At 36.2% G+C, this 14,227-nt stretch overlaps 1 protein-coding gene across 6 annotated transcripts in view; it reads left to right on the top strand.

The window, feature by feature from the left end:
* The window catches only part of PDE1C (phosphodiesterase 1C), a 512,296-nt gene that overhangs the window by 460,925 nt on the left and 37,144 nt on the right, over positions 1-14,227 (top strand). For 5 of the 6 annotated variants that reach the window (XM_034670080.1, XM_034670091.1, XM_034670087.1 and 2 more), the window contains one exon: positions 1,331-1,408. The exons of the other annotated variant lie outside the window; for it this stretch is intronic. In XM_034670080.1, coding sequence (XP_034525971.1) covers positions 1,331-1,408 — 78 coding nt within the window. The remainder of the gene's footprint in view (positions 1-1,330; positions 1,409-14,227) is intronic. 6 annotated transcript variants of the gene reach the window in all.

Genomic DNA, 14,227 nt, shown 5'->3' with positions numbered 1-14,227 from the left:
GCACAAAGAAAGCAAAAAAGATAGGACCCTGCTTACTCCTTCCTGGTTGCAATTATTCTTAGGGTCTTCTTGCTTCAAGAAGTACCAGTATTTTAGTTGTAATGTATTCTGGGTTTTATGCAGGCTAAAAAGAAAGATGCTATTAGTAAGACTCTGAGAAAATTTTCCAAAACTTGAGAATGAGGCTGAGGGAAGGGTTGCTGTGTCCTTTCAATGTCACAGTGGCATACTCTTGAACAGACATGGCCAGGGATTATTTAATTATCTTAGACAGGGGTCAGCAAGCTTTCTCTGTGTTGGCCCAGCCGGTCTCTATTCCTGGTTTTGCGTGTCTCTGTGGCAGCTATGCAGCACCTACCAGCGCAGCGTGAAAGCAGCCACAGACAGTATGTAAACGAATGCATGGGACTATTTCCAAAGATCTCTGTTTCCAGATTGGCCGCTGAGCTACAGGTGGATGATTCCCACTTTAGGAGAACATGACTGTGTTTAACTTTGTCATTTACTATTGACTCAAGCATAGGTACCGTGAAGTTGTATGCTGACTTACAGATTTTTGACTATTAGAGGCGATTACCCCCCCTACCCACAGGTTAAGATTTTATTGCCCTGTAGGACAAAACCAGTTCTGTTTCTAACACAGCAATCTTATTTTAACAGTTTTCTAAAATGCCTATAAATACCAATTTCCTTAAATGCCCTTGGCATCATCCTTACTATCTCTCGGGTTCCTTCATGAATGAATTAAGTAAGTTTTTGACACGTGTTTATTCTTCATCTGTTTGCATAGTGTTTCTTAACATTTACAAATCATATTTCAACAAGCTCGTTATTTAGAATTCCCTTTATAACTCCGTTTTAGAGTTCAGTTGTCATTGCGTGATGTCCCAGATATCACAAACACTACCTTAAATACATTTGTCCTTAAGGTATGTCTATAGAGTAGCTATTATTACCCCCATTTTGCAAATGAGGAAACTGAAGCATGTAAAAGTTAAGTAGCTATGAGCTGGCATAACTTACATTTAACCTAATTTTTTCCACACTCCACAGCCCAATAATAAAGCTGAACTGCCTTTCTTGGAAAATAAACATTATTGGCTTAAGTGCAACGTTGTTTAACAGGAACTTTGTCTTAATTTCTGGATCATAATCTAACTTTTAAGACCTAATATATGGTTTAAAAAGATATTTACTTTCAGACATGTACCCCCCCTCATGACTAAAATTATGCATTTTTTTCATCTTTTTACCTTGACAAGTTTAAGACTATTTATAACTTCCCTTTTAGCTGTGTACATATGCTGTTTGTCATGTTTATTACTCTCAGGTGACTTGAAAGATGGTAAAAATAAGACCGACAGGAAGGATCAATCCAATGTCGGAAGTGATTCAAAGAAAACAGATGGTAAGAGCATAATTCCCATTATATTTTTCCATAAAATGTGCGATTTAATGCAGGTTTGTTAGAATTACACCTAGAATTGAAATTGTGGTTGTTAATATACTCTTATATTATACCCTAAAAAAACCCTTCCCTACATTTAAGGAGTACTTGATCCCTATTTCAATAATTTACTGATTATTGTTGTATCTCTTCCCGTCCACATCCTTTTCTCCATCACAAATGCATTCTATCTCTCTCTCTCTCTCTCTACCACTTGCCATTTTTTCACTTTCACTTTAAAGTTGCCTCTGGGCTTGCTGATTGGAATGGAATGGAGTACAAGTCTTTGTGAATTGTGCAGCATAAATGGGAACTGTTCCATGGTTTCTGGTTTTCACATTTTCTCTTTTAATGAGGAATCATTGCTTTCGATCAGAACAGAAATCTGTTCAGTGTTGTCACTGTGTTGGGAGACCCACATATTGGAGAACATACATAGTTGTAGAATGCAGTTTGGTCAGCAAGAGTAAGTCTCAAAGGCAAGTTTTGAATGGCAATCCCCACCAAACCCATTAGACTGAACCTACCTTGTGATGTGCTCCATGAACGTTGCTTTTACCTTTCACAAAGAGCATTCTACTCTCTCTGAAACCTGAAAGTTCAGATTCTATTATCCTTCAGACTTTGTACTATCCCACTGAGAAAACTGTTCTCGCCTTTTATATAAATCTCCTGTTTCAGTTGTAACACGTGCTTACTCTTAGTGACCCCTTCATACACGTACATAATAGTAAACTGAAAATGCAAGTTTCTGGGTAGTGGTTTGTGCTAAGAGTCCCAGACGCCCTTTGAATCATACCTCCCTGGAGACATTGTATTGGATGCTAAGCTGTTCTTTGATTGTTTGGTTTTAATGTCATTGAAGAACAAATATTGAGTATTCAGATTGAGGACTCAAGAAATTTGAACACAACTCCACCTATTAAAAAGGAAGCAGCCCCTCTAGCTTTCATGTCTAAGCCACTGTGACAGGCTTTCTCTACTCATATGTGTGAAATCAGTTCTTAAACCTTTTCTTTTAATCTCACTCAATAATTCACTCCAGGTGTCTTATCACATAACACCTAGGGAACACCCATGTACAGTTTTTTGCCAAATCATTTATGCAAATGTAAACCACATACCTAAAAAAAATACCCTCCTTGAATGATTGTGACTAAGACATGAATTACACGGAGACAAAACAGAATTCAAAATGATAGTCATCCTAGCCAGTCTGTTATGGGTAAGGTTTGTTGCCAGATATTATTAAACCCAAGTCAAGGTAATACAAGCCAGAAAATGTACAGTAGAGGAGAATGGTGTTAGATATAAACCGAGCACCTGGACACCTGGTCCATCCTGCATTCAGTAACTAGCTTATCTGAATTCCTACAGCATAAAAGTGCAGAATAAACTTAGTCCCAAATCTTTAACATGGGATCTTGTTGCATTTTTATATTGTGCTACAAATATCTATTATGATGTTGTCATGTGGGCATTGTGAATTAAATTTTATTACCTTCATTAAGCCCTTTTATTTTACCTGTGCCCTTTATAGTTGAATTGCCCCAAGTATTTAAAATAATTATAAACAGATTTTTTAAAATCAGGGTGTGGAAAGGGGTGAAGAGACATGTTCTATTAAACAAATAAATGTAAAGCTTGATTGTTTAATGAGCAGAATTCTTGATCCCATCAGGCAGTGAACAGAATGCAGTAAATAAAGAAGAGACATTTTCTGATGTCTGTTCCTTTTCTTCTCCATAACTAACTTTCCACTGCTTCAAATGGGTCTGGTGTGTTTATTCTAGCAAGTTTATACACAAACTTGGACATGAACAACTTTGTATTTTAATTTCATTGATGGGCTAACATGACATCAGTCATTCTCACTGCTTTGATATCATAAGGCTTTAGTTAATTGTGCTATCTTCACCAAAAATCTTTACCAGGACTAAAGCTATTCTTGGTGGCATGAAGTGGAAAAGATTTCAATCAGTCTCATTTATCTCTTCGCCTTTGGTCATCAAAACTCTCTACTTTAGGAAAAATTTTAAATGATATATGGATCAGTGGGCACATCGGTTTTTAAAAGCTGTCTTGTAACAACCACATACATTTTGAACATTTCTTTTTAATAGATCCTATTACATTTGATGACCAGAGGGAGTCAATTTAACTATTTTTAATGCCTCTACCCCTACTACCCCTGGGAACCAGTGGTGACCAGCTCTGTCTAATTTTTGAGAGGGAGGATCCAAGCACAATTCAGTGCCCAGTATGACCAAACCCACTATGGTTTGAAGTTGCAACATTTGAATGCAACGCATTCAGAAAGAAACCTGATGGAAACTGGACCACAGCTGGTTATTCCCAAACTCCATTGAGCTGAGGCACACACAGAGGGAAGGGGTGTGTGCTAAAAGCATAAATTATATCCTGGCATAGTGAACACAATGCAGCTGTACATTATCTCTGTCAGGCTACTGAGGTACTACTTAATGTCCTGCAGCACTGATGTTTGAACTGACTTCTAAGAATGAATGTCCTTTGAAACCACCTTGTTTACTCTTCGGGAGAAATGTACTAACATAAAAAGAATGGGGCCTCTGAGCCAAGATTCTCTCAGGGCCTAAACTTATAGTGTCACTGGGAGACTTGTGGGGTGCCAGTGAATGAATTATTTTCAGTGTGTTTTTAGTTATGTTTGAAACAGCAGAGCCTCTTGGACCTGCCATAATTTTTTATAGTTGCCCAAAAATATGAATTTGCCCTTAACTTTATTTGACTCTACTAACAGAGATATAAGAGATAGCCACCATTTGTGCCTCTCAAAAGTTGATTATAATTAGGCCCTACAAGGGTTATTTGTCAAGTCCCAGAGAGGGAGCTCCGCAGGAATTTCTCCTTCACCGAGTGTTCTGGGAATTGGAATGTTTAAAGGTGTTCATGAAATTTAAAAGTCAACTCTGTAGAGTGAAAAGAGTGGACAAAAGACTGTCTATGGACCTCTGCTTCTTACAAAGAGGACTAATAAGAATGAGATTCACCCTTTCACCTGAAACAATAATAATCATAATAAAAGACAACTTCTTGGAAGAATAGTTTCCAAGATAGCAAGAAATGAAGGACAGCGATCTCCAAGAAAAGGGAAACAAATGAAATAAACCCTATGATTGCTCCAGCTTCCTCCCTTGAGAGGGTTTCCAGGCAGCATAAGGAGGGGGAACCCAGGCAGACCTGATGAACTCCTTGAGTTGAAGAGTTGAATAAGGATCCAGGGAGAGCCATGGTGGCTAAAGTTAACAAGATAAAGTACCAGAGAGGAGAGAGCTGTAGAGATATAGAACTCCAGAGATGTAAAGAATAGTCATTCATCAGAGTACTGATTGACCCATACAGATAGGAAATGACCTGAGATCAGAAAAGAGCCATTCAAGAGGTTTAGAGGGAATGGTCCTAATGTTCACACTTCATATAAGGCAAGAAAAGTGCCTATTCCCACTAGTCAGATTTGAATACCTCATAATTTAAAAAGAATTGGGTGGAATCCACCTAATTGTCTTATTTTGTTAGTGGAGGAGTAAATAGCTGTAGGCTAAATGCTGCTTTGGTCTCACCTAATAAACTTTGAAAGCAAGACATAAAAGGATCAAAGTGTTTCCAAATAACTTAACTGCACCTCAGAGTAAAGTTCATAGGTATATATAGGAATACACAAATATCCAGTACCCAACAAGGTAAAATTCACAGTGTCCAATATCCAATCAAAAATTACTGGACATGCAAAAAAGCAAGAAAATACTACACACAATGAGAGAGAGAGAACTGAAACAGAAGTTAGAATAGTGGACAAGAACATTAAAGTGGTTCTTACAACTATAGTCCATATATTTGGAAGTTGATTAGAGACATGGGAAATATAAAGAAGCAAAAATCAAACTTCTAGAGATGAACGCTACAATGTTTGATATGGAAAACACACTGGATGGGATTAGCTAAATAACATTGGATGAGATCAATAATAAGTACAGTGGATGAGACTAGAAATTGTAGAAGAAAGAGTAGTGAAAAACTATCCAAAATGAAACAGAAAAAAAAAATGTAAAGAGCATCAGTGAATTATAGGACATCTTCAACAGCCTAATGTATGTGTAACTGGAGTCCCTAACATAAAGAAGAGAGAGAGGAGGAAAGAAAAATACTTGATGAAGTAATGGCTAAAATTTTGCCCACTGATGAAAACTATATGCACAGACTCCAGAAGCTCAGTAAAGCCCAAGCACAAGAAATGTGAAGAAAATTACACCAAAATATGTTATAATCACGTAATTGAAAAACAGTAATGAAGAGAAAATTTAAAAACAGCTGGAGGAATAAAAAAAACTCATGTGCAACTGAACAAAGATAAGGATAATTGTAGATTTCTTATCAGAAACAATGCAAGTGAGAAGACAGTGGAACAACATCTTTAACATGCTGAAAGAAAAAAAGAATTCAATTAAGAATTCCATACCCAGCAAAAATATCTTTCAGATATTAAAGCTGAAAGAATTCATCACCAGTAGATCCACACTACAAGAAATGTTAATGAAAGGCAGTAAGATAACTATGCCAGTTGGAAATATGGACCTGTGCAAAAGAATGAGGCAAAAGTGGTAACTAGATGGATAAATATATAAGATTTTTTCTTATCATTTAAATCTCTTAAAGATCATTGACTATTTGAACAACATAATAATAATACTACATTGTCTGATTTATAACATATGCAACTGAGGGACGCCTGTGTGGTGCATTCAGTTAGGTGGCTGACTCTTGGTTTCAGCTCAGGTGGTAATTTCAGGGTCACGAGATCAAGCCCTGTGTCAGGCTCCATGCTCAGCATGGAGTCTGCTTGAGACTCTTTTTCCCTCTCCCTCTGCCCCTCCTGTGTATTCTCTCTGTCTTGCTCTCTGTCAACTAACTAACTAAATAAATCTTAAAAAAAATAACATATACAACTAAAATAGCATGAAACAATAGCATAGACAACAGTAGCATAAAAAGCTGGGAAGGGAGAAATGGAAGTATACTATTGTAAAGTTCTATTATACATGAAGTGATATAATATCACTTGAAGGTAGATTGTGATAAATTAAGAGCATATACTATAAACTCTAAAGCAATTAAATTAAAATAACAAAACAAAGACATGTAAGTAATAAGGCAACAAAAGAGATAAAATGGAATTGTAAAAATGCTTAATCCGCAAGAAGGTAAAAAAAAAGATAAGGGAACAAAGAACATATGAGACAAATAGGAAACAAATAGCAACATCATAGACTTAAAACTAAGCACATCAGTTATAATATTAAATGTCCTAAAGACCCCAATAAAAAGGCAGAGGTTTCCAGATTGTAAAACACAATTACAGTCTGCCTTTATAAAAAAAAGACATAAATAGCCCAAAAGTAAAAGGATGGAAATTGGTATACCAAGCTAACACTAATAAAAAGAAAGCCTGAATGGCTGCATTAATGTTTGACAAAGTAGATTTCATTGCAAATACTATCACCAGAGATAAAGAAATTCATTTCATAATAAAGTCCGTTTTTCAAGACAATATAATAATCCTTTATATTTATGCACTAAAGTACATAAAATTAACTGCAAAAATTTTTTTTTTATTTTTTAAGATTTTATTTATTTGAAAGAGAGGGAGAGTGCACGCATAAGTGGGGGAAGGGGACGAGGGAGAAGTAGACTTCCTGCTGAGCAGGGAGCTGAGGTCTTGATCCCAGGATCCTGGGATCATGAGTTGAGCTGAAAGTGGATGTTTAACCAACTGTGTCATCGAGGCACCCCCTGCAAAAAAAGTTTTAATCCATAATTCTATTTAGAGACATTAACATTCCTCTCTCAATCACTGATAGAATAAATAGATCTAACATCAGCAAGGAAAGGAAGATTTGAACACTACCAACCAACTTTACCTAAGTGGCATCCCTAGAATATCCAACAATAGAGAATACACATTCTTTTCAAGTGCACACAGAACATTTATCAATATAGACCAGATTGTGAGATATAAAACAAGTCCCAATAAATTGAAAAGGATCCAAGTCATACAAAGTATGTTTACAGGTCATAATGGAATTAAATTGGCATAAGGATAGGCATATTATTTTATTATCCTTTTAATTTTTGTAGAATATGTAATGACTTAATCTATTATTTTTTTATATTGGTAATTTGTCTTTTTTCTCTTTTTTTCCCAGACCAGCCTGGCTCTAGAATAATAGGTTTTGTTGATTATTGTTATTAATATTCCCATTGTTTTTCTGTTTTTATTTCATTGATTTTGTATCTTTTTATTTTTTTTCTTCTGCTTGCTTTGGGTTGAGTTTGCCTTATTTTCTAGCTTTTTTTTAAGGTGGAAGCTAATGTGATTAATTTTTTTTCTAATGTATGCATTAAGTGCTGTAAATTTCTCTCTAAGCACTTAGTAGTATGCCATAAATTTTAACATGTTGCACTTGTATTCACATTTAGTTCAAAATACTTTCTAATTTCCATTTTGATTTTACATTGATCTAAGAATTATTTAGAAGTGTAGTGTTTAGTTGCCAAATATTGGGGGATTTTCCAGAGAGAGTGGAAATCTATGGATTCATGCAATCCCAATTAAAATCCTAGCAGGTTTTTTTTTTTTTGGTAGAAATTGACAAACCAGTTCTAAAATTTATATGGCAATGCAAAGACCCAAAATAAAGCAACTTGGAAAAAGGAGGAAAAGTTGGAGGACGAAAAAGTAGGTCTTGTTTGAAGACTTCCTGTAAGCTATAGTAATCAGGCAGCATGGTATTAACATCAAGATAGACAAATGGGTCAATAGAATAAAGTCCAGAAATAAGTCCACATGTACATGGACAGCTTATTATTGACAAAGGGCATTCCATGGAGAAAGGTAGTCATTAACAAATGGTGATGGAACAATTTGCTATTGATATGTAAAATAATTACCTCCTACATTTTACATCATATGCAAACATTAAAATAGATCTTAAGCCTAAACTGAAAATGTAAAACTATAAAACTTATGGTTAGGAAAACAGGAGGAACTCTTTGCAATCTCAGGTTAGGTAAAGGTTTTCTAGGTATGACACCAAAAGTACAAACCATAAAAGAACAAATTGATAAATTATACTTTATCAAAATTAAAAACATCTGGTCTTCAGAAGCTTCTATTGGGAGAATGAAAGGACAACCCACAGACCTGGGGAGAATATTTGCAAAGCCAATATGTGTTAAAGGAGTTGTATCCAGAATATATAAAGAAACTTCAATGTTCAGTAATAAGAAAATAAACAACTTAATTAAAGACATGCAAAAGATTTAAACATATCACAAGGAAGGGAGGTACAGCTAGCAAATAAGTACATTAGGGAGATCATAGGCATCAGTAGGAAATGCAAATTAAAAGCCAAATTAAAAACCTATTGAGAGAAAACAAAACGAAACTTATATGTGGGGAGATTTTACACTTGTATATTATATTCATCTAATAATTTCTTAGCTCTCTACTTTCCTTTGCCCGTCAAGACACAACTTTGTCAGCTCATTTCCTTATAGCTACTCTTTCTGCATATTTCTGAAGTTGCTCATGGTCTTGTCTTGAGGCTCTCAATACAGAAAAAATAAAAGGCAATAGAGCCAATATTCTTGTTAGTTCGCGTAGAACGACTGCTTGAGATTTAAAGGTTTGTTGTGTACATTCACACATTTTGCCTGTGATGTGATTCCTCACAAGACTGGTATCTTATGACCTTGACTTGCTACAGGGCTCACAAGAGTCAACCGAAGAGATGAGTGTTTTTCCTGTTTTCTAGCTAGCTGATTCTAGCTAGTTTGAAAGCGGGTAAATAAATGGAATGGATGACTTTGACTTTGTTAGATGCCTTTTGTTCTATTATAATAGATGCACCAAGTTATTAATAAAAGCAGCGGAAGGATATAGTCTGAACTTTTACACTTGAGTTGTACTTGATGTTCTTATTTTTCAGCTACAGTTGAAAATGTTGTGTTCGTTGCTTGAAGGTGGGGGGGGGGTCATGACTTGCTCTGCCATGGAGTCGGTAGTGAGAAATAGATAGGGCCTGCACGGGCCTGGAGGTGTGCCCGTCTCTGCAAATCCAGGGAGGAAACAGTCCAACAGCAGGGTGCCTGGAGAACGGAGACACGTGTCTGTCTTCACAGCAGAGATAGTTTCTGACTTAAGCTCATGTTCAGAGATTTGAGAAGCAGCAAACTCACTGGCACATAGACCATTATTCAGGAGGGGTGCATTCGTTGAGACCATCACCAGTTTTCAAGTCTGTATAAATTCCTATACCCCAGTATTCTCTTCTCAGGGAATCATGCTCACCTCATTCTTTCCTCCAAATATTTTTTTTCCCATACTACTCAGGACAGTGGTTGTTAGGCTGTCTTTATACACCAGAATGAAGAACTGCCCTATTTCAGACTCATCAAAACCGTAGCTTTTAGTCAGTGCCTTCTTTTATTACTTCATTGTTCCAATCTATGCTGTTTCTTCCCACAGGGCTTCTTAGTATCACTTGCAGCTGATCCTGGCTATGCCTTGGTCCATGCAGAGCTATAGAAACAATTGAACACTTTTACCCATCTTCAGTATACTCTTACTGGAATCAATCCCGTGTATCCTACCTAGCCATGGGGGACTTTATAGACATTTATATTCACTTAATATTTGCCTCAAGTTGTGACAGATTGATTTGTTTCTAAGCAGGTGTTAATATGATTTTATTCAGAATTCTAATGGGTTCACAAGTCTTAGAGGGCAGTGTCTTAATGGCCATCTTAGTTCAAATTTCTATCCCAGTTTATGTTGCATAGAGTACACATTAGACCATTTGGTTATAGAAGAGGTTATGGAATCTTGAAAATTCTTGACATAGGATTTGTGAAGTGAAATCCACTTTGTGGATTTTCATTCATTTTTCTCTGTATGTAAGAACTATCTTATCTGGGAAAAAAGAATCAATCCCTTCATTTGGGAGCCTACACTATATGTGATGTTGGGAAGGCGACCTGATGATTAGCAAGAAGTGCCCTACACAATGGCAGAGGAGCTTCATATTGACAGTAAATGAGGAGTTGGTTATGCTGCAAAATATTTGTTGACACTAACACCAATACTCATAACCAATGTATGGTTTTGACTGCTAATTTACTAATGTACAATATGTACACTGGAATGCTCCTGTTAACCGGCCAGTCAGTGGTTTTTTTCTCCTGATTGAAAACCTACCTGGGAACTCAAAACACATCAGAAGGTTGCTTGACAAGCTGAGAATGTAAGGGGAGTTAGTTGATGAAGTGTGACTCAAGGTAGAATATCTTGATAAACCTGTCTCCACCATTGAGATAGACTTGCCAAGAAGAATAGATGGGGGCCATCTTGCATGCCCTGTATTCTGACAGTGTGAGAGGCACTCCTCCCTGGCACCCTCTCTTTCTAGTTTCCTTTTCAACCACACATTAAACCATCAGATAGATTGATATCTTGGAGTAGATAATGACTCTTGTTCACTTTCAGTTGTGTTTTATTGCATTTCTGGACCTTAATCTTGAGGAAATTTCTTTGATTTCCCATCATAGGCTACCAGATTTTCATAAGCTCTATAGATCTCCAAAGGTACGCTCAGATCCTGAACTGTGATGAGTATAAAAGGCCAAGGATCGCGAACAGTTGTAACACTGGCTGTTACCCTATCCTTTCCTCTCACATCCAAGGCAGTGCTACTATAACAATAACCTAAGTCCTTCCTAATTTACTTTAAGAACAAAACCTGTAAAACTTCAGTAGTTAACTGTTTTTAGCAATGAATGATTTGCAGTACACATCACTATTGATCATGCCATGGGAGTCAACTTCTGCTGTCTGGAAGTGGTTTCTACAAATAGTTAATCCCATCTTCTGGGGTTTTTTTACTTGTTTCCTTCTCAGAGGATAACAGTTTTTTCTTAGTTCTGGGAAGATATTACACTGTAGCCCATTGTGTATTGACAAAAAGAAGGCCTATTTCTTTAATGAAAAATTTTCCTTCATCATGAGAATCCAGCATCCTTATGAGTTATTTTCCATGAGTGTACAGGGACCAAACATCTGGAGCCCCCTGAGTCCCAGTTAAGATAAGTCATCATAACAACACATGTTCTGATTAATATCCCATTTCCCTTAGCCATTTGTCCATGAAAACTCCTGTGACCCATTTACTTAACAAATTCATGTGTATGTATTAACACATGGAGCATCAACAGGAAGGTAATGGTATGGTTTAGCAAGAAGAGCCATGAAATGTTTGTTTTTCAAAATGCTTTACATCCTTTTTTTGTCAAGTAGTGAGATAACCCAAGGGTCTAAACCCTGCACTCCAATGTCCCTGTCAAAGGAAAACTACAAAAAGTTTGATAAATGGAGGAGAGAACTGCAAAATTACTTTTTGGATGCCTGTTATTCTCATGTATCTGGATAAAACCTCACTAATTAGATTTGAGAGGGTTTTGTTGCTAAAACATTTTGGTTGATATACTTAAGTGTTATTTTCTAGTTATTTTCAGAAGCCGTGCTGTAGGTCGACCCAACAAGAGTTATTGTGAGCTCAGCAATGCTGAAACCCAACATAATTGTTTTTTGGATGGATTTGGGGGAAGACTATTAACCATTCCATGATATATGGGTAGGAAGTGGTCAAATGGGGTGAACTAAAAAATGTTCCTTCTCCTTTTACTACTGACTTAATACTCTTGAGAGCCTGGAAGTACAAAGCCTATTACTTACACATGGTTCTAGCATCAGTGAGTCATGGTGAATCAAAACAGTTAGCTCTTTCAGTTACAAACATCCATTTCAAACCAATGTATTTTTATATACTTTTAGGTTTAGTGAATATCTTTGTGCTTCTCAAGGAGGGTGCATAATAGATATCCTCATGATGGATTATAAAGGAACAAGTAGCATGCTACTATTATCATCCTCCTGTACATTTTTTGTGCTTTTGAAATTCACATTTGTAGTATCAAAACAGCAACTGAAATATAAATATACATACACACATATACATACATATATACATACACACACATGAAATATATATAAATATACACACATGGGATATATACAATTATGTAAATATATATAGTATATACATATAAATGTATATTGCATATGTAGGTGATATAATCTATATAATATGATGTAAGATGGGTGCGTTTAAAATAATTAAATTGTTTTATACCAAAGAAAACTTCTAAAGTCAATTCATGCTTTTTACATAGCCGTTTAGATTCCAATCTCTTACCAAATAGCTACATAGTAGAAATGTCAAATAAAAGTATATTAGGTACACTTTGGTAATGACAAAATTAATCTTTTTAAACAACTTTTCCCTTAGAATTATTGGCATAAAAGCTTTCATTGTTTCACTTTATCTTCTAGACATTTCGTTACACTCTTAACGTACCATTGTATTTTTAAAGGAACCCAGTCTGACAGAAAGGATTATAATTTTGGAACTGTGGAAAATGTGATTTTTTCCCCTCAACACTGATGTTCAGGATTAAAAATAACTTCTTAGTATTCATGAAATAAATATTTATTTGTTTTCCCCCTGAAAAATTAGATTTTGTCAGATTCTACACAGAGGGTGGGAGGAACACAAGTAGCAATGCATTTGTCAGAAGAAGCTCTATTAACATTATAAAAAATTCTTTAAAATAACAGCTGCCTTTGCAATAAATATGTGCCAATTCCAGGAGCTAGCGCTGTCTACATTGTTAATGCCATTTCTTTTCTAGACACCCACACGCTAGTAGAACCGTTAAAAATGCAGTATCAAGCAAGTATCGAAGCTTCCGCTTTGTGTTTATTCTTAGCATTCTCCACAGAAGGGCACTACAATCTTCAAGTGATGACATCTGTATTTCATAAGTATTAGCACTCTACAATACGTGCTATTTTTATCTTCTAGTCTGGAGCCACAGTGAAAACTTGAGAAAAAAATATTTGTTTTTTCTTTCACTTATTTTGACTCTCATATTGCTTTTCCTGAAGTAATAAAATTGAGAAAAGCATGAAGAGCCGTCATAATGTTTCAGGGCTAAAATTCCAGCCTCCCTTAACTTTCTCTGAAGGACTTTCTTGGTCTCTATGGTCTCTGGCTTCTTGTTGGCTTCAAAAGCAGCATATTCAAAGACTGATCAGAAACAGAACTTTCCTATGCAGACACCTCTAGGTCATCTCACCTGCACCAAGGAGTGGTAGGGGCTGTTGATGCCTGATGTTTACTCCTCTCAAGAGTGGGCCAGGCCCTGGAGTACTTGGGAGTTGAATGTTTTCATTGTTTCCTTAGGCATTAAAGTACTAAGTTCTTTTTTTTTTTAATTATGATATGTTAGTCACCATACAGTACATCATTAGCTTTTGATGTAGTGTTGCATGATTCATTGTTTGCATATAAGACCCAGTGCTCCATGCAATACGTGCCCTCCTTAATACCCATCACCAGGCTAGCCCATCCCCCCACCGCTCTCCCCTTTAAAACCCTCAGTTTGTTTCCCAGAGTCCATAATCTCTCATGGTTCATCTTCCCCTCTGTTTTCCCCCCTTCATTTTTCCCTTCCTTTTCCTAATGGTCTCCCTGCTATTCCGTATGTTCCACAAATAAGTGAAACCATATGATAATTGTCTCTCTCTGCTTGACTTATTTCACTTAGCATAATCTCCTCCAGTTC

Source organism: Ailuropoda melanoleuca, chromosome 1, assembly GCF_002007445.2.
Source record: "Ailuropoda melanoleuca isolate Jingjing chromosome 1, ASM200744v2, whole genome shotgun sequence".
Classification (NCBI taxonomy): Eukaryota; Metazoa; Chordata; class Mammalia; order Carnivora; family Ursidae; genus Ailuropoda; species Ailuropoda melanoleuca.
The sequence above is the reverse complement of the archived record's forward strand: the minus strand, read 5'-3'. Positions and strand labels throughout refer to the sequence as shown.